General features: G+C 41.6%; 1 protein-coding gene across 2 annotated transcripts; it reads left to right on the forward strand.

Annotated features, from left to right (window-relative positions):
* Window positions 1-4,533: 4,533 nt before the first annotated feature.
* On the forward strand, window positions 4,534-27,129 carry LOC139551055 (UDP-N-acetylglucosamine transporter-like). 2 transcript variants are annotated; one of them, XM_071362406.1, is made up of 8 exons: window positions 4,534-5,030; window positions 16,648-16,924; window positions 17,118-17,272; window positions 17,421-17,543; window positions 17,833-18,007; window positions 20,778-20,896; window positions 24,697-24,830; window positions 25,195-27,129. In XM_071362406.1, exons 2-8 carry the CDS (start codon window positions 16,714-16,716, stop codon window positions 25,286-25,288), a joined length of 1,011 nt encoding a protein of 336 aa, XP_071218507.1. In that variant the 5' UTR covers window positions 4,534-5,030; window positions 16,648-16,713; the 3' UTR covers window positions 25,289-27,129. The 2 variants fall into 2 exon arrangements, with proteins under 2 accessions (XP_071218507.1, XP_071218506.1); XM_071362405.1 differs by lacking the exon at window positions 4,534-5,030 and adding an exon at window positions 10,118-10,241.
* The last annotated feature ends 179 nt before the right edge of the window (window positions 27,130-27,308 follow it).

Genomic DNA, 27,308 nt, shown 5'->3' on the forward strand with positions numbered 1-27,308 from the left:
TCCTCAGTTTGTTTGACCACTGCACAAACCTCCGTATCTCTGACCAATACACAGTAGTGTCTATACATTAGACCCAGAATGGCAGTATCATCAGAAAACTGGACAACATAGTTATCAGGGTGTCTACGTGTACATTCATTTGTATACAGTGTGAATAGGATGGGTGAACTCTCAGCCTTGGGGGGCACCTTAATGACCTTGGGGCTCAGACAGAGTCTCATTTACTAGTACCTGCTGGGTCCTGTTGGTCAGAAATGAGTGATACCACCTGATGGTGTAGGGTTTGACTGACATCTGTCTGAGCTTACTGAGGAGGATGTGCGGCTGCAATATGTTCAATGCTGAACTAAAATACACAAATAGCAGTCGAGCATAGGCCTTCAGGTTCTCCAGATGTTGCAGGACGAAATGCACTACGCTGAGGATTGCTTCATCAGTGCCACGTTTTGTATTTGGACGCAAACTGATACGGGTCCAACAGTGTGTTTTAGTCTGACTGAAGCTTACTCACCATGATATTTTCAAGACACTTCGTTACAATAGAGGTCAGAGCAACAGGTCTACGGTCTTTGTTTTCTTTGGGAGATCGAAGGCTTTTGGGGAAGATGGGTGATGATAGGGAATGTACAGACCTCTGAAAGACAGGCACCCAGGCTAGTGTAAGTTCCTCAGCATAAAGCAGAGATGCAATCGGGTCCTGTTGCCAGTTTGCTTAAAGACTCTTGTGGCCTCTCTAGGGATAAATTCTAACTTAGGGTCACAGCCATCAATAACAATGGTGTTGAGCATGTTAACACACTTGGCAGAGAAGTAAATATCAGTCAAACGTTATGTAGAAGTCATTAAGTTAATTTGCCATTGTCTTTTCATCTGTTGTGTATAGTAGTTTTCTGGTGGGAGTCATATTAGTGATGGATTTTATTGTTAACCCTTGTCCTTGAATACTCTTATTCTAAGCTGGTTTGCTGGCCAATTCTACAAGAGTAATTATATTGAGCCAAACACAATTTTATTGTCATCATCTGACTATAGTCAAATAAATGCCATGAGTTATAATAATTGGTAACTCTTCCTTTTAAGCAGTCCTTAATACAGTGCAATTACATGTGTAATTACACTGTAACAAGTATTGCAGTCGACTGTAACGACGCATAGTTACAATGTAATAACATGTACCTGGTAGTAGTTGTAGTCTGTAATTACAGAAGTGTAACAACTAATGCTTGTTATCATGCTTGTTACAAATGGGCAGGTCTCCACTAAATTCACCAACTTATTGCTTCGCTTCTTCTCAGCTGCATCCAATGGGATCCATTGTGGATGCGCTGGGTGTCTGAGAGATTATAGCCTATGCTCAATAGGCTCTAATTACTTAACCATGCATATGCACTGCTCAAAATATTCAGTATCTCCAGTCAACGTTGATGCTAGCACTTTCCCCCAAAATATAGCATACCATCTAGATTAACTTGGTCGAGTTTATAAAAACAGATTTTATACGAGAGTCATCCATGATGAGGATTAAGATACTATTTCAAAGCATAGTACATTTAATGTTTGCCTAAGTACAATGTAATCACTAGTTGTAATTACTAATTCAAATGAAGTGTGTCTTGCGGGGTACTTACTTGTAACTAATGTGTACTTATACCCATCCAGACATCCTGGCCCTCATTTTTTACATTTCTGGAAGCGCCATCCAACTGTGAGAATAAACACACTAGTACACCATTGAGTACATGCAATATCCACATAAGTACAATGTAATTACTAGTTGTTACACGGGATTTAGCTAGTTCAAATTCAGTACATCTTGAGGGGTACTTACTTGTAATTATAGTGTACCTGCAAAGTACGTTACCCATCCTGAGAATCTAATTGTCAGCTTCTGAAAGCGCCATTCCAAGTGAAAAATAAAGACACTAGAACACCAGAGTACATGAAATATCTACATAAGTACAATGTAGTTACTAGGTGTTACACTTAATTTTAACTAGCTGAATCCTGTGTATCTTGAGGAGTACTTACTTGTAATTAATGTGTACTTTACAGTACATTACCCATCCTCACAACCTGGCCCTCAATTTAAAGCTTATGGACGCGCCATCCAAGTGGGAGAATAAACACACTAGTACATCACAGAGCACATGTTATATCTGTATAAATACAATGTAGTTACTAGGTGTTACACAGGATTTAGCTATTTCAAAAGAATTCAGGCCCCTTGATTTTTTCCACATTTTCTTACATTACAGCCTTATTCTAAAATGTATTAAATAAAAACATGTCTCATCAATCTACACACAAATACCCCATAATGACAAAGCGAAAACCAATTTTAAGAAATGTTTGAAAATGTATTACAAATAAAAAACTAAAATACCTTGTTTACATAAGTATTCAGACGCTTTGCTATGAGACTCAAAATTGAACTCAGGTACATCCTGTTTCCATTGATCATCCTTGAGATGTTTCTACAACTAAATTGGAGTCCATCTGTGGTAAATTCAATTGATTGGACATGATTTGGAAAGGCACACACCAGTCTATATAAGGCTCCACAATTGACAGTGCATGTCAGAGCAAAAACCAAGCCATGAGGTCAAAGGAATTGTCCGTAGAGCTATGAGACAGGATTATGTCGAGGCACAGATGTGGGGAAGGCTACCAAAAAATGTCTGCAGCATTGAAGTTTGGAACCACCAAGACTCTTCTTAAAGCTGGCCGTCCGGCCAAACTGAGCAATTGGTGGAGAAGGGACTTGGTCAGGGAGGTGACAAAGAACCTGTTGATCACTCTGAAAAAAGCTCCTGAGTTCATCTGTGGAGACAGGAGAACCTTCCAGAAGGACAACCATCTTTGCAGCACTCCACCAATCAGGCTTGCATGGTAGAGTTTATGGTAGAGTGGCCAGAGGCTAAAGGACTCTCAGACCATGAGAAACAAGATCCTCTGGTCTGATGAAACCAAGATTGAACTGATGAAACCAAGATTGAGTCACATCTGGAGGAAACCTGGCACCATCCCCACCACCAAAGATGTTTACAACTAACCCAAGATAGACCACACCTTGATGTTTCCAATGGGACACTTGTGAGTTGAGTTGGCAGAACAAGCAAGGAGGTTGTTCAGAAGTCTTATGGCTTGGGGGTAAAAACTGTTGAGAAGCCTTTTTGTCCTAGACTTGGCACTCCGGTACCACTTGCCACTGGGGTGGCTGGGGTCTTTGACAATTTTTAGGGCCTTCCTCTGACACCGCCTGGTGTAGAGGTCCTGGATGGCAGGCAGCTTTGCCCCAGTGATGTATTGGGCCGTACGCACTACCCTGACCCACGGTCAGAGGCCGAGCAATTGCCGTACCAGGCAGTGATGCAACTGGTCAGGATGTTCAAGGTCATCGTTATTTCGAGCGTGTTGCACAGATGGGCAGACATTAAGCCTTAATTCCTTGACATGCTATAATTCCTGGGATAAATAAATTATTGCACCATTGCGTCACATCCAAAAGTGATAATGTTCAACATTACAAGGTTACATGATTGAATAATGAATCGGATGCAGCTGAGAAGAAGCAAAACACTAAGTCGTTGAATTTAGTGGAAACCTGCCCATTTGTAACAAGCATGATAACAAGCATTAGTTGTTACACTTCTGTAATTACAGACTGCAACTACTACCAGGTACATGTTATTACATTGTAACTATGAGTCGTTACAGTTAACTACAATACTTGTTCGTTTAATTACACATGTAATAATGCAAACTTAAAAGGAAGTCTTAACTAATAATCAAACATAGATTTATTGGTAAATGAAAAACCGGTAGGCTGTTTGCTGCCCAATTATACAAGAGTAATTATAATGACCCTTATTCACAAAACACAACAGATGACAGCCGAAGAGACATCATAATGAGTTATAGGCCTAATAATTAAGATTTATTGGTAATAAATGAAAAACTGGTAGACTAACGTCAACATTCCTTTTAGTTTAAGTGAGGTGTTTGTTATGTGTGCTTTGTTAACATTCAAATGGAACAGTATGATTCTCTATCAAGAATAGTGACTTTTAGCTTGTTTCACACGGTCTGGAACTGACCAAAAAAACGTGTTAAGAAATTAAAACCATCTAACCAATTACATAGCACTGGTGTAACGCCTGTCGCTGTTGATCCTCCCACTTTCAGACACTCCATGTACAGTTACTATTTTGCGCTGAGCAGGAGGAGCGCATAATAATCTGCTGTAGAATTAATTGCGTTCAGCCAGCTAGTCAAACAGATGACTGAAATGAACGAGTCACTCAGAAAGACGAATCATGACTCTTGAGTCAGTAAAAAGAGTCGTTCAAAAAGAACGAATCGTTCGCGAACCACACATCACTAGTGTAACCGTATGCGCGCTGAAATCTACGTCCACCATGATTTTTAGCTTCGCCCAACAACGGGCGAAATGGCGCGAAAAGGGCGTGTCCCCTATTAGAGTTAGCGACAGGCGGACAAGCAATATCCACCATCGTAGAACTGATGAAGCCTGACCTGGAATGTGAAGCTAATTGACCTCCGTAGCACAGATGAAGCATGAACTGGAATGTGAAGCTAACTGAAGCCGGCTAGCTTCATAAAAGACTGAGTAGATCTAGCTTATTTCCTAGTATACCACTCTGGTTTCGCCTTTTTTTTAGGGATAAAGTATTTTCAACCGAATTTACGTTTCCCCTGAAAAACGGATGAGGGAACTCCGCTCAGGCACAGAGTTTCTAAACCTCTGTTAGGGAAAAGTAAACTGAAACATGTTGATAGTTTGTGGAGGAAGGTTTCAGCCAGATGTACAAAGAGAAGTGCTGAGAAAGAAACCCCACATTCCAGGAATGAATGTCTTGACATCAGCATCTCTGCCATTTAGACTATTTATTTCTGCCAGAAGTCTGTAAGACCAGTCGGAAGAGTGGGACAGTGAGAGAGAGAGACAGTTATTTGAATAAATTGTCGTCATCATAAGTATTTCCCCCTACTCACCTCTCCTACTACAGGTATGTTGCGACTCTATTCAAGTGTTTACTGTAATTCTAAACACGTATATGTCAAGATTCGCACGCCAGCAAGAAGCATACTGTTGTATCTGCAACATGAGTACGGTTACATGCACACAGTAACACGATTATTGTGGTTAGTCAGATTAATATCATAGTTGGTTTGAAACGTTTACATGCTTTGCAAGAAGGACGATTTCCATAAGAACCCTGTTTACATGGACACATCTAAAATCAGGCTACCTGATGGGACTTTTAAAGGGGAATAGAAACAGGTATGGGTAGCGCCATCTTGCATCAATTGGTAGGAGTGAGCAAATTGTGAGTTTTGGCATGGAGAATGAAACTGAATGCCGCCAACGGGAGGTGCCTCGCCTTTACTCATAGACTGTAAAAAAATATGTATGAAGCCATCGATGAAGTCACACCCAATTGTTTCCTTTTGGAATACTCAGTGGCGCATTTGAAGACCAGGAAGTGTCATTTTAGCATGTCACCATCTTGCTACATGGAGGAGTTTTTGGAACCATCACATGCGCAGTTTGAGCTATAGGAAGTGATTTTACAGGTTAGCTCAGTGCTCCCCCCTCTCATTGAGTATCTCAAGTTGAAGGCCGACTGAGGTACTGCTGCCATTAGCAACTAAATTATTCTATTAACTTTGTTTTATTTAACTAGGTAATTCAGTTAAGAACAAAATCTTATTTACAATGACGGCCTAACTTAGTCTGTGTGTGGTTTTAAAGTAATCGGTTCAAGGACATACATCTGGTGAAATAGAAGCAATTATTGTTTACCATGATTGTGTTTGATGTTTAAAAATATATATATATATCCAAGAATATTGACCATGAAGATCACCATTTTCCCAATCACTATAATGGGGCATCCTGTTTTATGGAAACAATGCCTGCAGTACCGCGGTCTGCCTTCAACTTGAAATCCTCGAAGCGAGGGCGCAGTTGCTCTCCCCTGCCTTTACTTTCAAAATACAGAAGTCATCCCTGTATGAAGCTTTATGCATCATATGACGCAAAATGTATCCTACGGGAATGATTTCTCTTTTTTGAAAGTTACATATCTTGAAAACTTTATGTCAACAATGGACTAATGAAAAAAATACCAAAATATAGTTTCAAAATACAGAAGTCATCCCTGTATGAAGCTTTATGCATCATATGACGCAAAATGTATCCTACGGGAATGATTTCTCTTTTTTGAAAGTTACATATCTTGAAAACTTTATGTCAACAATGGACTAATGAAAAAAATACCAAAATATAGTTTTGGGGTGGAATTTTTCTTTAAGGATTCCAGCTTTAAATGGTATATGACAAAGGTAATTCCAAATAATAAGGTTTAAGTACAAGATTTCAATAACGTTAAATATCTAAATACTTACAGTGCATTCGGAAAGTATTCAGACACCTTCCCTTTTTCCACATTTTGTTAGGTTACAGCCTGATCCTAAAATTGATTAAATAAATGTTTTTCCTCATCAATCTACACACAATACCCCATAATGACAAAGTGAAAACAGGTTTTTAGACATTTTTACAAATATATTAAAAATAATAAACAGAAATACCTTATTTACATAAGTATTCAGACCCTTTGCTATGACACTCGAAATTGAGCTCAGGTGTATCCTGTTTCTATTGATCATCCTTGATGGTTCTACAACGTGATTGAAGTCCACCTGTGGTAAATTCAATTGATTGGACATGATTTGGAAAGGCACTCCATCAAAGGCCTCCATCATTCTCAGTTGGAAGAAGTTTGGAACCACCAAGACTCTTCCTAGAGCTGTCCCCCCAGCCTAACTGATCAATTGGGGGAGAAGGGCCTTGGTTAGGGAGGTGACCAAGAACTCGAAGGTCACTCTGACAAAGCTCCAGAGATCCTCTGTGGAGATGGGAGAACCTTCCAGAAGGACAACCATCTCTGCAGCACTCCACCAATCAGGCCTTTAAGGAAGAGTGGCCAGACAGAAGCCACTCCTCAGTAAATAGCTAAAGGACTCCCAGACCATGAGAAACACGATTCTCTGGTCTGGTGAGGCATGGTGGTGGCAGCATCATGCTGTGGGGATGTTTTTCCGCAGCAGGGACTGGGATCAAGGGAAAGATGAACGGAGCAAAGTACGGAGAGACCCTTGATGAAAACCATCTCCAGAGTGCTCAGGACCTCAGACTGGGGTGAAGGTTCACCTTCCAACAGGACAACAACCCTAAGCACACAGCCAAGACAACGCAGGAGTGGCTTCAGGACAAGTCTCTGAATATCCTTGAGTGGCCCAGCCAGAGCCCGGACTTGAACCAGATCTAACATCTCTGGAGAGACCGGAAAATAGCTGTGCAGCGACATTCCCCATCCAACCTGACAGAGCTTGAGAGGATCCGCAGAGAAGAATGGGAGAAACTCTCCAAATACAGGTGTGCCAAACTTGTAGCGTCATACCCAATAAGACTCTAGGTTGTAATCGCTGCCAATGGTGCTTCAACAAAGTATTGAGAAAAAGGTCTGCATTTTTTTATTTAAACAGGTAAGTCAGTTAAGAACATATTCTTATTTACAGTGACGGCCTAGGAACAGTGGGTTAACTGCCTTGTTCAGGGGCAGAACGACAGGTTTTTACCTTGTCAGCTTGGTGATTCGATCTAGCAACCTTTCGCTTACTGGCCTAACACTCTTACCACCAGGCAACCCGCCGACCTGAATACTTATGTAAATGTGATATTTCAGTTTATACATTTGCAAACATTTCTAAAAACCTGTTTTTGCTTTGTCATTATAGGGTATTGTGTGTAGGTTCTTGAAATACATTTTTTTAAATCCATTTTAGAATAAGGATATAACTTAACAAAATATGGAAAAAGTCAACGGGTCTGAATATTTTCCGAATGCAATTCAAAATGTTTGTGAAAGTAATTAATATAGTATTTGAACCCAGGTCTGGTTCCTAAGAAGGCAGAGTGGTGTGTGTGTGTTAGGATGACTGCGTGTGCATATGCGTGTGTGAAGGTCGGCTTTCTTGATACCCAGTGATTTGACATCCCTACACCCCTTCCCGGTATACACACACAGAGAGGGATTATGTGGCCACTCCCCACTAGCAGCAGCTGGAGAGTGTCTACATAATGGGGCCACTGTGTCGTTGCCTCGTCACCACTCTGCTCTCTCACCATTAGCCCGACTTGCTCCCTGCACCTACGTTACCTACTCACTAATATTAGAGCATGTACACATTTATTTTCCATTTTATGCTACAAAGTAGGCCTAACTAATATTTACTTATGAAATTGCAGTTTCTCTCCCAGATGACGTTCCAGTGGCTGTTGTGTGCAGTTAAACTGGAGATTACTTAGCCTACACAACTGGGCTTACTGAGAGTGAGAGTGAGACTTAACTGAGATGATTTACAAATAGTTGAGCACTCATTTCCCTCATTTGCATATACACTACATGGCCAAAAGTATGTGGATACGCCTTCAAATTAGTTGCTGACGAGTGTATAAAATTGAGCACACCGCCATGCAATCTCCATAGACAAACATTGGCAGTAGAATGGCCCGTACTGAAGAGCTCAGTGACCTTTTCAATGTGGCACCGGCATAGGATGCCACCTTTCCAACAAATCAGTTTGTCAAAATTCTGCCCTGCTAGATCTGCCTCGGTCAACTGTAAGGTCTGGTATTGTGAAGTGGAAACGTCTAGGAGCACCAACGGCTCAGCCATGAAGTGGTAGGTCACAAGCTCACAGAACGTGGCCACCGAGTGCTGAAGAGCGTAGCGTGTGAAAATCCTCTGTCCTCGGTTGCAACAACTCACTACCGAGTTCCAAACTGCCTCTGGAAGCAACGTTAGCACATTAAATGTTTGTCAGGAGCTTCATGAAATGGATTTCCATGGCCAAGGAGCTGCACACAAGCCTAAGATCACCATGCGCAATGCCAAGCATTGGTTGGTATGGTGTAAAGTTCGCCGTTGTTGTACTCCTCCGGAGCAGTAAAACGTGTTCTCTGGAGTGATGAATCACGCTTCACCATCTGGCAGTCCGACGGCTGAATCTGGGTTTGGCGGATGCCAGGAGAACGCTACCTGCCCGAATGCATAGTGCTAACTGTAAAGTTTGGTGGAGAAGGAATAATGGTCTGGGGCTGTTTTTCATGGTTCGGGCTAGGCCTCTTAGTTCCAGTCAAGGGGAAATAATGCTACAGCATACAATTATATTCTAGACGATCTGTGATTCCAACTTTGTGGCAACAGTTTGGGGAAGGCCCTTTCCTGTTTCAGCATGACAATGCCCCCGTGCACAAAGCGAGGTCCATACAGAAATGGTTTGTCGAGATCGGTGTGGAAGAACTTGACTGGCCTGCACAGAGCCCTGACCTTAACCCTATCGAACACCTTTGGGATGAATTGGAACGCCGACTGCAAACCAGGCCTAATCGCCCAACATCAGTGCCCGACCTCAGCAATGTTCCATCTAGTGGAAAGCCTTCCTAGAAGAGTGGAGGCTGTTATAGCAGAAAAGGGGGGACCAACTCCATATTAATGCCCATGATTTTTGAGATGTTTCGAAGAGCAGGTGTCCACATACCTTTGGCCATGTAGTGTATCAGTGGTAACATTTTTGCCCTTAATAGGCTAAATCTACCACACACACAAATCCGATTAGCGTAGGTGTTGATGGGAAATGCAAAACCTGAAAAACAACAAAGCCTCTGCACACTTCCAGTCAGATGCACATTTATTTTAATAGTTGCTAAGCTTTCGGTCAGTCGACCTTCATCACTTGAAATTAAGTCCCCTGAATGCACTCAAAAGAAACCCGAAGCCTGACAATCTTGCTTGGTGACATTGTAGTGGTGGGTTGAGACAGGGGAGCCTGAATAAACTAGGACTATGGGTAACAGAGTTAAAAACAGTGCCTGCCTGTGAGTGTGCTTACAGCTGGCCCAGTCAGCATACGTAAACAACTTACAGTCCACGACCGAGGCCCTGCCCTTACAGGATTTTGACATAGCTCTTGCAACACCACTGAATATCCTTCTCCCATCCGGCTCACCAGTCACTGAGCGCTAGGCACATGGGAAGGAGTGGCAGCCTGCCTCTCTCCTCTGCTCAAATCTCTTCTCTAGCTGGCCAAGGTGACACAGCTTACTTTACCTCCAGGAGCCACGTTGCCTCCTCAGCCGTCCTTCTATGGTTTGTCTTGTTTTATTGATTGGGGGTTGAGGGAGGGGTATTAGCTCAGGAGTGGATGTTCCTAGGTGGGGCCAACAGTAGCCTAAGGTTATGAGAGTTGCTCAGGAAAGGTTTGGGGAGTTTTTCGTGGAACAAGTTATAGCTCAAGACACACCGGTAGGATTGTCAAACATTTGCCTGCCGACAGTACTCTTTTGTGTTCACACAGCAAAGACCTTGAAGTCGTCAGCCATTCAGCCGTGTTAAAATACTCCAAACCAGAAGGTGGCAGTACCTTTGTTTGGCAATGCAAGTCTGTGTGTGTTGCTTATGTTCTGGATTCCAATATTAGCTATTGCAGAGAATTACCAGGGACTGAACGATACGTTATTATTATGATACTGCTCACCAAATGTCTGCTGCAGAGGGATAAGAGATAGCCAAGTTTTGATCATGAGTCATGGAAATAAGTGCTGAAAACAAATTGTCTCCCTGTTTAAAAAGAAGATTGAGAACAAGCTATGAAGGAAAAATACTGAACTTTTGGTGCAGGTACAGCCAACTAGCGCAAAAATAATATTTGATTTTGTCGATACAATATATCGATATATCGTCAAAAATAATATCCTGATATGTAACTATAGATTTTTTTTCTTCTCCCCCCCCATCACAAATGTTAGCTAGCTGTGCTAATGTTGCTATTTTGTAGAAAGCCCTTGTTGATCGTAGCCAGATGGCCACAACTAGATGTCTACCTAGCAAGATGACAAAGAAACTATTTAATTCACTGTCCGTAATCCCGTACTGCCAGTAGCCCATAGCCAAATGCTTAGCTATCTAGCGAATATTAGCATATTCACTAGCTAGCACAACGTGTAGTTAGCTAGCAAAGTACACTGCACTAACTCGGCAGCTAACATAGACAGCTCTTTCATGGAAACTAAATCATTAGGATTTAACAATATCAATACTAGCTACAGTGATTAGCTGGCTTGGGAGAAGTATTTAGTGTGTGTGAATTGCATCTGTGCACTTAGCTAGCTACCATCCCATAGTCTACATTGCATATGAAGTGTGACTCTCTCATGACATTTAACCATGGATGCACTGAGAAAATGCCCTCTTTTTTTCCCTTTTTGTTGTCACTCCTGCTGACTCCCCCATTTGGGGGTTCGGGCTCTCTGATTGGATCAAAGTCAAGTTGCTGGCCAATGATGAGCATTGCGATTCTGAAATCTTATCAGAAACATGTTGGGTCATTTTCACAGATTTCTTTTTCCTTACAACGGGTCAAACTGATTTTTGCACAGAAAATCTTTACATTATAATTTTTTCCCCCCCAGTCCCTAAACTTCTTTGCTTCGCGAAAGATGACAGAACTTTACAGATGTCAACTAGATAGATTGAATTCATTCTTTCTATTACATTATTCTGTTGAGCAAGGGTTTATTTCATCTTCTAGGGCAACATCCCAGCTAGCAATGAGGAATCAGCCCAGAAGCGGCCCTCTTTCAGGGAACTGGAACTGATTGAATCGGCCCGGAATCATGTGTCGGACTCGGCCCGGAATCAAAATGAATGACTGCCCAGATAGTACATTGGGCTGTTTCCGTCTACCGGAATTCAGCCAACTTTGCCGGCATCTTACCAGAATCACCCCGGAAGCGGCCAGATGCAAATTTAAATAAATGTATACAAAATTACCCGATTTTAGTAATTTTAAATATTACTATTATACATTTTATACATACTAATTATACCCATCCACAAAAAAAAAACATTTTGTGTCGGAGAAAACACCATACACCTGGTGACTGTCAGCGTGCTGGCACCTAGCCTGCCACAGGAGTCGCTACAGCGCAATAGGAGAAGGAAATCCCTGCATGCCAAACCCTCCCCTAACTCGGACGACGCTGGGCCAATTGTGCGTCGCTTTTTGGGTCTCCCGGTCGTGAACGGCACGGGTCTCGAACCAGCATCTGTAGCAATGCAGTTTGCACTACGATGCAGTGTCTTAACACCATGCCCAAACCGGACGCGCGCACAAATTGATTTGTCCCCCCCACACCAAATGCGATCACGACACGCAGGTTTAAATATCAAAACTCTGAACCAATTATATTAATTTGGGGACAGGTTGAAAAGCATTAAATATGTATAGCAATTTAGTTAGCTAGCTTGCAGTTGGTAGCTAATTTGTCCTATTTAGCTAGCTAGCTTGCTGTTGCTAGCTAATTTATCCTGGGATATAGACATTGAGTTGTTATTTTACCTGAAATGCACAAGGTCCTCTACTCCGACAATTACTCCACACATAAAACAGTCAACCGAATCGTTTCTAGTCATCTCTCCTCCTTCCAGGATTTTTCTTCTTTGGACTTTATATGGCGATTGGCATTTCATAATAAGGTGTATAACCGACCTCAGTTCATCTTTCAATCACCCACGTGGGTGTAACCAATGAGGAGATGGCACGTGGGTATATGCTTCTAAAAGCCAATGAGGAGATGGGAGAGGCAGAACTTGCATCGCGTTCGGCGTCAAAAATAGAAGCAACTTCTATTTTAGCGCCTGGCAACGAAGACGCTCGTTGGCGTGCACAAGCAATGTGGGTGCAATGATTGAATAACATGTATGTGTACATTGATTTTGCAGCGCTCGCACATTCGACGTGTCCAGTTTGAGTAGCGTGTTAGACCGCTGCGTATGGTTCCATAGCTGCGCCACTCGGGAGGCTCCGTCCGCAAAGTTTTTAACGCTTATTAATTGCCTTGCACAAAGTATCAAAATACTAAAGTACTACACAGGACTCTTAAAGAATTTTTGTTAAATGTTGTTAATTGTATTTTTTGATCACAGAAACAATGAGAAAATATGGAAAAAATTATGAAATGTTCATTATATAAAGCAGCCCGTGTAATCATCTGCCAGAGAGTAGCCCCAATTGGCCCGAGGCCCCAAGTAACTCACACCGGAATCGGCCCGAGCTCAATCCCCGCATCCTAGCCATAAGTAATACTGCAGAATGCGGCGCACACTCGGACCACATGATGTCGGCCGAGTCTGACTCTCAGCCGAGTGCCCCGACTCTCAGCCGGAATCGGCCCAGGTCCACTGTGCTAGCTGGGATATAATGACAAAAGAGAAGCTACATGTATCAAGTTGACTAACAAATAGCCTACGAAAATGTTGGAAATTGTAAGCAGAAATCTAAATCGGGCAAAGAAATGATCCTGCACCACCAAAAAATATTTCTGCAGTCTTTGACTGTAGCCTATATCACATATTCTATATTTGCTGGTTAGGGTTGGGTGCAGTCCTCAGATTTTCACTATCACATATAGTCTGGTGGTTACAGATGGGTTGTTAGCAATTGCGCGCTGGTGCGGGTGAACAAACAACTGACCCGCGCACCACTAATAAGTACCTATCGGCAGTGAGATTCTCAGTGTTTCATGCTTTAGGCGTGTTAGCGAAGGAAGCACATTGATCTTTTCTTGTAGGTCTTGGTTGGTGTGTGCATAAAGTTCAGTTTAGTCATGGTAGGCAATATAACGCTTTCTATTTCAGATGGAGGCTAGTATGTTTCTGTGGCCGTTTCCATTTCAGACATAAGCTAGTCACGTTGTGGTGATTGTTATCTGGATTTCTGTTGGTGGCATTGTCAATAGGCTTGGGCGGTATACCGTATAAAGGGTTATTTTGAAATACCGCCGAAATACCCCAAAATTATATACCAATAGGTACCCTTCTTTGCGACCCATTGGAAAACCTCCCTGGTCTTGAATCTGTGCTTGACATTCACTGCTTGATTGAGGGACCTTACAGATAATTGTATGTGTGGGGTACAGAGATGGGGTAGTCGTTTAAGATTGTTGGTTACAGCAGAGACCATCAATCCCCTCCTGGATTGAGATCTCTGTTGTCTACATTTTTTTGTGCGTCAAATTAATATTTTTATTATTATTATCATTATTATTTTTCTACAGATAAAATTACATTTGGAAAGAAATAATGTCCCTTGTGTCTGTAATACCGCATGGTACAAGGGCGGTATGAAGGTACAGTACCAGTCAAAAGTTTGGACACACCTACTCATCTTCTCTATACCACCCCTACCTTGTCAAAACACAACTGATTTGGCTCAAACACATTAAGAAGGAAAGAAATTCCACAAATTAACTTTTGACAAGGCACACCTGTTAATTGAAATGCATTCCAGGTGACTAACTGATGAAGCTGGTTGAGAGAATGCCAAGATTGTGCAAAGCTGTCGTCAAGGTAAAGGGTGGCTACTTTGAAGAATCTAAAATATATTTGGATATGTTTAACACTTTTTTGGTTACTACATGATTCAATATGTGTTATTTCATAGTTTTGATGTCTTCACTATTATTCTACAATGTAGAAAATAGTAAAAACAAAGAACAACCGTTGAATGAGTAGGTGTGTCCAAACTTGACGTTGATGGAGATGTCATTTTCCTGGCACCACTCCCCCAGAGGCACCACTATACCAGGGCCCTTATTTGCTTTCTGTAAGTTTTAGAGATTTTGCCTTTTGCGTCTGTTACCAAAAACCCACATATTTTTTTCAGGGAGAATAATGAAAAGTTCACATAAGTAACATGTAAAGGTAGACCTACCAAATAGTTATAGTGTTTTTACTGATAATTTGGTGTATGATCTAAGAAGTGATTTAAAATGTGTAATAACAGAATGACCAAGAAATCAGTAACAGAATGACTGAATTGGCTACAATGGGAATTCATGGTAATCACAAGTCACGTTTGGTCACTTGCTACTGTCCTCTCTTCCACTGTAATACTATTACTGTTATGTTCAGCTCATAACTGTTCTCTTTCTGTCCTCCCTTCCACTGTAATACTATTACTGTTATGTTCAGCTCATAACTGTTCTCTTTCTGTCCTCCCTTCCACTGTAATACTATTACTGTTGTGTTCAGCTCATAACTGTTCTCTTTCTGTCCTCCCTTCCACTGTAATACTATTACTGTTATGTTCAGCTCATAACTGTTCTCTTTCTGTCCTCCCTTCCACTGTAATACTATTACTGTTGTGTTCAGCTCATAACTGTTCTCTTTCTCTTTCTGTCATGTGGTGGTCAAAGCAAGTGTGAGTCTGGACAACCCCTCCCCCTCTCTCTCTTCTCTTTCCCCAGTTAATGTCACCTCTCCCGGCTCTTATTGACACCTACCCGTGAGCCCCCCCCCCTTTTTTTATGTAACCACCCCTCTCACCCACTGAGCACCAACTGACAAAGGAAAAGTTGACATTTTGAACCGATCATAGACATCTGTTTCACTAGTTTGGACAGCACAGTACTGTACTTTACTGTACGGAAATATGCTGTACTGTGATCTGTGAGACATCTTTTCAATGTTCATTTGGAGTAGATATTTAAGAGTTTTTGGAAAACATGGTCACGTTAAAAACTGAGGGAGATTTGACCGTCATTCTGTTACCAAACTTCACATCTGCGTAGTTTTTTTTCTCGAGTAAATGTGTTTTTGTAAAAGTATCAGTTGTATGGTTTAGCTTTGCAATCAATGGTTCTTGTTTGGCATACTTTTATCATAAAAAAAATCTGAGTCTCAGTGTGTCATTCTGTTCCCGTGGAATTGCCCAGAAGTCTATCATTGTATTTATATAATTAAGTTCTAACTCTCAGTAGTTAATAGTTGAATGACTGTTTTGTCTTTATATTTTGGCTTTTGACCACTGTACACAGATGAGACTGAATGTTATAGTACTTACTGTATGCATGTTTGAGTTGGCATGCCGCGCATACTGGTATTTCAAGTATGCTAATGGTCTGTTTAGTGTTTTGCCTACTCCTTTGTCATTGTCAAGCCAACCATAGCATGACAATTCCATAAGGAGTTGGAAAGAAGAGCAGAAACAGTCTGGCACCCAGGATAGTCTGTCCTCCATTTCTAATAGCAAGCTCTTTTTTGGTGTTCATCATGTTTTATTGTGGGTTAGATTCCTGCACAGTTAATGCATGTGTTTACTGTGTAAGGCCTAAATGCAAGTGATTGTTAATCAACCCAAATTGCACAATGTTCCCTGCGAATATGTATTTGGCAGCTTGACTTCTCAGCAACATTTTCCATTGGATATTGATGCAAAACCATACCTAGTCGAATCAATCAGTTGGTAACGGTTGGGAGCACGAACAAAACGGTCTCGTAGTATTCCACCTAACTGTCTTGAACTCACTATAACATAACTTAGATTTTTGGTCATGCGTAAACAAAGAATATTTCTGAAATGCTATAAAAATTCTGAACTTTTATTTATAATTTTCAAGGGATTGCGCGTGTTAAATAGCCGCTTTCCAGCCTGTGTCCTCACTGTCCTGTATTTCTGTCCCACAGCCTGTCTCACTGTCCATCTCTCCCACAGCTTAACCCAGGGTTGTCCCCTCTGGCCTCGCCGCCTGGCTCTGAGGAGGCGTCCTGCCACGTCTCCATGTCGTTGCCCTCAGCCTCCCAGTCCCAGTGGCGGCTGAAGTACGTGTCCCTGGGAGTGCTGGTGCTGCAGACCACCTCGTTGGTGCTCACTATGAGGTACTCGCGCACGCTGCTGGGCGAGGGGCCGCGCTACCTAGCCTCCTCCGCCGTGGTTTCGGCCGAGCTGCTCAAGATCCTCACCTGCCTGCTGCTCGTCTTCTACGACCACAGTGAGTATAGTGATCGATCTGGCTGTCCGTCCGCCTGGCTTTCTGTCTGTGATACAGTGAATGGATAAACAATGACAACAAAGACAAAAATACTATTTTCTATCTATAGTATCTATGCTACAGTCTCTTTGTCTCTATCTCGTTCTTAGGATTCAGTGTATGGGTGTTAAATCTTTGTTTCTCTTTCTGTCAGGCTTCAGTGTTCGGGCATTGAATCGTGTGCTGAATGAAGAGATTCTCAACAAGCCCATGGAGACGTTGAAGCTGGCCATCCCATCAGGAATCTACACACTCCAGAACAACCTGCTTTATGTCGCCCTGTCCAACCTGGACGCTGCTACCTACCAGGTGAGAGACGTGACGTGTGCGCTTGTGTATGGCAACATGTATAAGGGGAACAAAAGTGGACCAAGAATGGAGCCCTGAGGGACCCCACACTGCATTTCATGACCAGTTTTGACTGGCAGGAATTTAAATCGATATTGTCCCCAACCAGGTGACGTACCAGCTGAAAATCCTAACCACAGCCCTGTTTTCGGTGTCCATGCTGGGGAAGAGACTGGGGCTCTACCAGTGGCTATCTCTGCTCATCCTCATGACTGGTATCGCTCTCGTACAGGTGACAAGATTAAACACACCCCACATGTCAATAACTTCTCATTCATACCAAATCTAATTGGTTGATCTGTTTGGATGTGTTTTTGTCAGATTAGTCATGTATCCAGGGAGGCAGAAGTCTAAACTTTTCTCGAGTTCACAGGTTTTTCCGAATCATTTGCATAAATCAGTGGTAACATGATCTCCATGAAAAGTTTCCAGAATTGTGCAACCATACTCCACATGCACATCCTTGTTTGTGCATGTTACATACTGAATGTTGTTGATGTACTGCGTGTTTGTCTCCACAGTGGCCTACAGAGTCTCTGGGTGGGCCATCTTCGACGCCTCTGTCTGCAGGCTCCCAGTTAGTAGGTGTGATAGCCGTACTGATAGCCTGCTTCTCCAGTGGCTTCGCTGGAGTCTACTTTGAGAAGATCCTCAAAGAGACCAAACAGAGTGTATGGGTCCGCAACATCCAGTTAGGTCAGTATCACTGGAATCTGTGCGTGTGTGTGTGTGCGTGTGTGTGTGTGTGTGTGTGTGTGTGTGTGTGTGTGTGTGTGTGTGTGTGTGTGTGTGTGTGTGTGTGTGTGTGTGTGTGTGTGTGTGTGTGTGTGTGTGTGTCTCGTTGTGTGTGCATGTTTGTTTCATTGATACGTTCTACAGAAACTGTACTTCACACTGTCTTTCTGGCTCTTGGTATGTGTAAATCTTTTTCCACTTTCTCTATAGAGAACATACCATTATATTTTATGGTCCATGTAATCAAGTGAGTTTTATAGCTCCTCAGAAATGTACAAATCATTGACTTCATTTAAACCCAATGTATTCACACAACAATATAGCAACATTAGGTTGGAGGCACCATCCCATAGCCCTTGTAATTTAAATCATGTAGCTATTAACAGTAGATATTATCACTAAGTCTTACGCGATGTTCTGGTGCCAAAATGCTGGTCTTAGCACATTAAACCATAAACTATACAAGCATGTAATTATAAACAATGGCGGGCAATGGAATGCTTTACAATTATTTTAAAGAATCCTTCCACAAAACCTCACCCCTTTCTCTTTCCCTCTCTCGCTCTCTCGTTCTCTCTATCACATATTGACGCTCTCACAAACACACACACTCACACACGTACACACACACACGCACACACAATTACACATGCACACACACAATCACCATATACGTCGCTGCTACTATTTATAATATTTATCCTGCTGCTCAGTCACTTCTACCTCTGATTACATCTACATACTGTAACTACCTCAATTATCACCAGTATCCCTGCACATTGATATTGGTACTGGAATATAGTGTATATTCAATTTTTTTCCTTGTGTGTATTTTACCTGACTTAGTATTATTGATTCTATACTCTTTTTGAGACACTTTTCGATATCTTTCGTTTTTTATATTGAATACTGTATTGTTGAGTAAGTGCTTGCAAGTAAGCATTTCGTCCTTTATTTAAAGGGGAGATCAAGCTGATCCTAACTGGTATAGGCCTATTTCTATTTTGCCTTGTTTATCAAAAGTGTTTGAAAAACATGTCAATAATCAACTAACTGGCTTTCTTGATGTCTATAGTATTCTCTCTGGTATGCAATCTGGTTTCCGCTCAGATTATGGATGTGTCACTGCAACCTTAAAGGTCCTCAATGATGTCACCATTGCCCTTGATTCTAAGCAATATTGTGCTGCTATTTTTATTTACTTTGCCAAAGATTTTGATACGGTAGACCATTCCATTCTTGTGGGCCAGCTAAGGAGTATTAGTGTCTCTGAGAGGCCTTTGGCCTGGTTTGCTAAATACCTCTCTCAAAGAGTGCAGTGTATAAAGTCAGAAATTCTGCTGTCTCAGCCACTGCCTGTCACCAAGGGAGTACCCCAAGGCTCAATCCTAGGCCCCACACTCTTCTCAATTTACATCAACAACATAGCTCAGGCAGTAGGAAGCTCTCTCATCCATTTATATGCAGATGATATAGTCTTATACTCAGCTGGCCCCTCCCCGGATTTTGTGGTAAATGCTATACAACAAAGCTTTCTTAGTGTCCAACAAGCTTTCTCTACCCTTAACCTTGTTCTGAACACCTCCAAAACAAAGGTCATGTGGTTTGGTAAGAATAATGCCCCTCTTCCCACAGGTGTTATTGCTACCTCTGAGGGTTTAGAGCTTGAGGTAGTCAACTCATACAAGTACTTGGGAGTATGGCTAGACGGTGCACTGTCCTTCTCTCAGCACATATCAAAGCTGCAGCCTAAAGTTAAATCTAGACTTGGTTTCCTCTATCGTAATCACTCCTCTTTCACCCCAGCTGCTAAACTAACCCTGATTCAGATGACCATCCTACCCATGCTAGATTACGGAGACATAATTTATAGATCGGCAGGTAAGGCTGCTCTCGAGCGGCTAGACTTTCTTTACCATTCGGCCATCAGATTTGCCACCAATGCTCCTTATAGGACACATCACTGCACTCTATACTCCTCTGTAAACTGGTCATCTCTGTATACCCGTCGCAAGACCCACTGGTTGATGCTTATTTATAAAACCCTCTTAGGCCTTACTCCCCCCTATCTGAGATATCTACTGCAGCCCTCATTCTCCACATACAACACCCGTTCTGCCAGTCACATTCTGTTAAAGGTCCCCAAAGCACACACATCCCTGGGTCACTCCTCTTTTCAGTTCGCTGCAGCTAGCGACTGGAACGAGCTGCAACAAGCACTCAAATTGGACAGTTTTATCTCAATCTCTTCATTCAAAGACTCAATCATGGACACTCTTACTGACAGTTGTGGCTGCTTTGTGTGATGTATTGTTATCTCTACCTTCTTGACCTTTGTGCTGTTGACTTTGCCAAATAATGTTTGTACCATGTTTTTGTGCTGCTACCATGTTGTGTTTCTACCATGTTATTGTCATGTGTTGATACCATGCTGTCTTGTCATGTTTTGCTGCCTTGTTATGTTGTTGTCTTAGGTCTCTCTTTATGTAGTGTTGTGTTGTCTCTCTTGTTGTGATGTGTGTTTTGTCCTATATTTATATTGTATTTTTTTGTTGTATTTTTTTAAAATCCCAGGCCCCCGTCCCCGCAGGAGGCTTTTTACCTTTTGGTGGGACGTCATTGTAAATAAGAATTTGTTCTTAACTGACTTACCTAGTTAAATAAAGGTTAAATAAAAATATCCTGTGCATGTGACAAATAAACTTTGATTTGATCTCTCTCCCTCTCCTAGGTTTGTTTGGCCTGGTGTTTGGTCTTATTGGAATGTTTGTGTACGACGGAGAGAGAGTGAGGGAGTCCGGAGTGTTCCAAGGCTACAACTCACTCACCTGGACCGTTGTGGCCCTGCAGGTACTGTAAATATGCTTAACTTCTTATGGCTAAAGGGGCAGTATTGAGTAGCTTGGATGAAAGGTGCCCATATCAAACGGCCTGCTACTCAGTCATAGTTCCTAATATTTGCTTATTAGTATTGGATAGAAAACACTCTAAAGTTTCTAAAACTGTTTGAATTATGTCTGTGAGATTAACAGAACTCATATTGGCATGCAAAATCCTGAGTTGAAATCAAAACAGAACGTCAGAAATCTGAGCCTGTGTGTATTCACCAGAGTCCCTAAAGGAAATCCACTTGAGCTATTAATGATGTTGCACTGCCTAGGGGTTCCACTAGATGTCAACCATCAATAGAAATTTCAATGAGACTTCTATGATGTTGTGGGAGAGAATGAGAGCAGAATCAGTCAGGTGTCCATCAAGCAGCCATTTCCTGATCATGCTTTTTCTTCATGGAAGTCACCTACGTTCCATTGCTCACGCAGACAAGAACGAATATTCCGGTTGGAACTTTATTGAAGCTATATGTTAAAAACATCCTAATGATTGATTCAGTACTTAGTTTGAAATGTTTCTTCGACCGGTAATATCACATTTTGAAGTTTTTGTCCGATATAAAGCTGACCAGAATTAGCGTTTGGACATGTTTACCATGTCTGGACATAAATAATGTTTGGACATAAATAATGGATTTTTTCGAACAAAACAAACATTTATTGTGGACCTGGGATTCCTGTTGTGCTTTCTGATGTAGATCATCAAAGGTAATGGAATATTTATCATGAATTTTTGTGTTTATGGTGACGCCATCTTTGCAGCTGTGGTATGCTATTTTTGAGCGCCGTCTCAGATTATAGCGTGCATTTCTATTTCCGTAAAGTTTTTTTTAAATCTGACATAGCGGTTGCATTAAGGAGAGGTATATCTATAATTCAATGTGTATAACTTGTATTATCATCTATATTTATGATGAGTATTTCTGTTGAAACGATGGGCTATGCAAAGTCACTTGATGTTTTTGCATTTAGTGAAACTAGTCGCCTCAATGTAAACTCAGATTTTTTTATATGAATTTAATCAAACAAAACATGCATGTATTGTGTAACATGTAGTCCTATGAATGTCATCTGATGAAAATAATCGAACGGTTAGTGATTCATTTTATCTCTATTCTGGTTTTTGTGAAGCTATCTTTAGCTGGAAAAAATGGCTGTGATTACTGTGGTTTTGTGGTGACCTAACATAATCGTTTGTAGTGCTTTCGCTGAAAAGCCTATTTGAAATCGGACACTTTGGTGTACATCAAATTAAAAATGAACTTCTAGTTAATCCAACCACGGTGTCAGATTTCAAAAAGGCTTTACAGCGAAAGCATACCATGCGATTATCTGAGAACAGCGCCCAGCAGACAAATCATTACAAACAGTTACCAGCCAAGTAGGAGTTACACAAGTCAGAAATAGTGATAAAATTAATAATTTACCTTTGATGAACTTCATAGGGCTGCACTCACAAGACTCCCATTTACTCAATAAATGTTTGTTTTGTTCGATAAAGTCCCTCTTTATATCCAAAAACCTCAATTTTGTTTGCACGTTTTATTCAGTAATCCACAGGCTCAAAGGCAGTCACAACAGACAGACGAAAAGTATCAGTAAAGTTCGTAGAAACATGTCACACAATGTTTATAATCAATCCTCAGGTTGTTTTTAGTCATAATAATCAATAACATTTCAACCAGACAAAAGCTTTGTCAATATAAAAGGAAAACAAGAAAGGCATGCTCTCGGTCGCGCGCATGAAAAACCACTCATTCAGACTGGTCTTACTTAAAATCCCACTTCCTGGATGGATTCTTCTCAGGTTTTCATCTGCCATATCAGTTCTGTTATACTCACAGACATTATTTTAACAGTTTTGGAAACTTTAGAGTGTTTTCTATCCAAATCTACCAATTATATGCATATCCTAGCTTCTGGGCCTGAGTAGCAGGCAGTTTACTTTGGGCACGCTTTTCATCCGGAGGTGAAAATAGTGCCCCCTACCCTAGTGAGGTTAACCACGGGGTGGCCAATCTTATCTTCAATCAGCTTTGCGAATCCTTTGTTTCCCCACCATAGCGGGGTAATTAACAGTTGTAATAGCGAATGTGTTTTTAATATCGACACCTCTCAAAATGATCTGTGAAGGCTCTTGCTACATCTTCTCCTTCAGTAGTACCATGCATGGGTTTAAGACAAAGCAGCTTCTCACATACCTGCTCTGAGTCACAAAGTGTCGGAGGAAACACAGTTCAACTGATGCCTGGGGTCAGCCTGCAGGCAGCCAGCCCGCCACAAAGAGTCGCTAGAGCGCGATGAGCCAGGTAAAGCCCCCCCTTCGGCCAAACCCTCCACTAACCCGGACGACGCTGGGCCTATTGTGCCCCGCCCTATGGGACTCCCGGTCACGGCCGGTTGTGATATAGTCCTGGGTCAAACCAGGGAATGTAGTGACATCTCTAGCACTGCGATGCAGTGCCCTAGATCGCTGCGCCACTCGGGAGGCCAACAGGTGCATCTTTTAAAGCTACAGTTTGCTGCTCCTTTACATTTTCCACCATCTCGGCCTTTCAACAGTTCTGGCAGACACAGGCATGTCTTTTATCTTTGAGATGATTGTCTTTGTTCGGCAATCCATCAAATAAAGCCTGGGAACTATTGAGGAAAGCCTCCTTGATATATTCCCCATTAGTAAATGGTTTTCCATGTTTAGTAATGCACTGTGCAACTTTGTAGCTCCTTTCTGTAGCTTGATTTTTGACTGCATGTAGATTTGTAAACACACTGCTTTGCTTTTCATACCTGGACACGGCCCTCTTGATTCCTTCAGCCTTGTCCACCTCATCCTTGAGGTTTTTCCTCATGTCTCGTTTCAAAAGGACGGGGTACACTTAATGCCCAACAAACAACAGTTTTACAACAGAGGTCGCAAACAGACCAGTCGTTCAGTTCAACGAATCCATATTCCTTTGTCCAAGAAGCAATACATTTTTCTTTGCTGATGACATTTTGTTGCCCTGAACTTTTTTAAGTAACAAAAGAAGGCTTTGCTAGTTGCTAGCTATGTGAAAACGAATCTCTCAACTTCAGCGCTGCCTTGGGTTTTGAATTTGGCGGGAGAGGCAAGGTGGGTCGTCTTGCCTTGAACTAATAATATGAAACTCCTGCAAAATCATGAAAGCCCATTGGCTAATCAGGAATGACATACCTTGGGAACTACTACATTGCAGTGAATACCAATGCAATATCAAAACCATTGCATTCCGTTTCAAATATTTTCTCCAGTTAAAAAATAAACTGGCAAAAATAAGTGAGGAAAAAATATCTATACATCAATGTTGTTTAAAAAATAATAATAATAATTTGGGGGGGTTGCTTGCGAAGCCTTGGTGTGCCAAATACCCTCGCGTGCCAAGGCAAGTACCGTCTTGCACGCGTGCCTTAGGTTGCCGGTCCCTGACGTAGGCCATACAAACTTGATTTACTGTAAAGTGAGGTGAGCGAGCCTACAAGGAAGTGAACCTCCTTAGAAAAATACTATAACAACCTTTACTCTGCCTATTCTGACTATTCACTTTAGGTGTGTGTGCACACTTGTGTGTGTGTGTGTGTGTGTGAGAGAGAAAGCAAGAGTAAATGAGAAAGAGAGGGAGAGGCAAAGTAAGTGTATGTGTGTTCATGCACGGCCGCCTATGTATTTGTGTGTATTTCTATGTGTGACTGGTTGTGTGTATTCTGTCTTCTATCAAATCCATGTTCTTTGTGTGTTTCCAGGCTCTGGGCGGGTTGGTCATAGCAGCAGTCATTAAGTACGCAGACAACATCCTGAAGGGCTTTGCCACGTCACTCTCCATCATCCTGTCAACACTCATATCCTACTTCTGGTTGAAGGACTTCGACCCCACCAGGTGCACACAAACACACTTTCATAAATAATTTGGCCAGATCCGTATTGGACAAAAGGTTCACGTCTCCACAGAGTTCAGGGGTAAAATAGAGATAAGAAACTATATAAATCAAGGGCGTTTTCACATATGCCTCTATTATCTAGATCCTGGATGATTTGATACCCTGATCTGCGCTATGAAGCATATTTGAAACGCAAACAAATCCTGGCCTAAACCAATACCGGTCCCTGCCCAATATCCAGGACCAGAGTACCAGCAGTTGTTCAAGGCATCCGCACAAGGGTGCTGAATTTATATGTGAAAACGCCCTGATTTTGCATTTCTGCCTATAGCTCTAACAACGTCCTCTTTCTCTCTCCCCCAGTGTGTTCTTCCTGGGAGCAATGCTGGTCATTGCTGCCACCTTCCTCTATGGTTACGAGGGCAAGAGGCCTGCCATCAACCACAGCAAAGTATAGAGGGAGACCCACCACCCACAGCCCTGGAACCCCAATGAAGAGACACACGGGGCAAGATGGAGAGAGGAATATGTCGCTGAGAAGTGGTGCTGAGCAATTAACCAAAATGTCGGTTATTTTTCTGTTTTAAAACGACTAATTGACCGACCTTAGTTCAATTATTTGAATTTTATTCCATGATTATTATTTTTTTTGCTCAATACACACATTGCGCTGCAGTTCCTATAGAGATAAATAAGGTCATGCCAGAACTGTGCGATGTAGTAAGGAGTTGTAGTTTCCAACAAGCCAATGTTCTTCATAGTTTAGCGCAGAAAAAGTGATAATTAACTACAAAGACCATAATTCATTGCGCGGCTACTTGTCTGGTCTGTTCCTTTTACGCCTGCAACGTAAGAGACAGAGGAATGAGCGATCAAGAGTGCATACATCCGAGAGCAGTTGCTTCGTGAGGTATTGGTATTTAGCGGTCATAAAAGCATGCCTCTTACTGTGAAGAACTACTAAAATAGTGATTTTGTCAAACAGCTTAAGCAGCAGCTCTATAGAGATGAGATGATGACATGGAAGGAAATAATAAAGTCATCAAATTAAACAAATGTAATATACACAACTGAAATATTTTATTGAAGTCATGTGAATAACTGATAGTTAATAAGTGATAAGCATTAATGTGCAGTCACTACCATCATGGGATTTTTAATTGTAATATTCTGTGTTCCAGCATTCAACCCAGATAATATACCTGCTAAATATCTGTATGCAACCAATAACATTTGATTCGATGTAATGCATAGTGCATTTAATGTACATTTTTTACAAAAAAAATAGAAAATCTGAAACCAAAACGACTTAAAAAAGCAATAATCACTCCGAGCTACTGAGAAGGTCCACGTAGTCGAGGAGGAGCAGAACTCCTCGAACAAGAGTGTAGGCGGAAGGAGTCCTAAGATGTTTAATGTACACAACAGCAGATAGGAATCGCCTGGTTCCAAAAGGTTTGAAAACAAGGTTTTGATTGTCCAATACTGGTACAAGTAGTCAAGATGGATGTCCTAGCATTTATAAAGCTCTTTATTGAAATTCAAAGCGCTTTACGTTGCATGGGGTTAGTAATGCAACCACACTCTCCCATAGTGACGCCATCAAGTTCTTGATCGAACAGGCTCATGAATGTGACTCCTCCACAGTTCACACTTGTATGCACGTCAAACACACACACACGTCATGGAGCTGAAGCTACTATGATGCCTATGCAGGGCATATGAAGGGTTATGCTCACATGTGACCTGTCACCTCAGGGGTGATAGAGCCAAACTCACCAAAGCATGGAATTATGGGAAAATGGACTTTACAGGGAACAATGAGAATTCATCGATGAATCCAAGAATTCACTGCCAACGTTACTGTTTTTTTAATGTTCTATTTAAAAAAAATATTTTATCATGTATTTGGGGAGTAGGGGAACGGGAATTTGTAGTATAAATGTATTTTAGGGGTACTGCTGGTCAATAAGGGGGAGGATATTTAAATGAATGTAATGCCTCACAGGTTACCGCCCCTCATTTGTTTTTGAGTGACAGCTCCACCTAGTGGGAGCGTTGGGTTGTAGCACATTTACTGCAGAGGGGAGGGGTTGAGACCAATGACTGTAGAGATGCTGGATGTCCTTTTATTGGGGACAAGGAAGAAAAAGATTAAAGGAAGGAATGCTTTAAACTTGCTGCTCATTGTCCGGCCATTCAGATCCAAAGAATTACACATCCAGTTGCTGTTTTTATGCAAAAATGGCTTGTAATGCAAGATAAAATGAATAAATGAAGTGATCAAATGTAAAATAAGGGTCTAAACAGATGTTTTGTATTGAAAGAGCTTGTATTGTGTATGTTGTTTCATCTAGGTATGAAATTCCAAAGCAGGATTGTTTGATGAGTAAGAGGTCATAAATTATTTGATGTTTCTCAACAACTGGGTCATATTCATGAGGCACCAAATGGAACAAAATGGGTGGAAACAGGGA

The sequence above is a fragment of the Salvelinus alpinus genome, chromosome 23, assembly GCF_045679555.1.
Source record: "Salvelinus alpinus chromosome 23, SLU_Salpinus.1, whole genome shotgun sequence".
Classification (NCBI taxonomy): domain Eukaryota; kingdom Metazoa; phylum Chordata; class Actinopteri; order Salmoniformes; family Salmonidae; genus Salvelinus; species Salvelinus alpinus.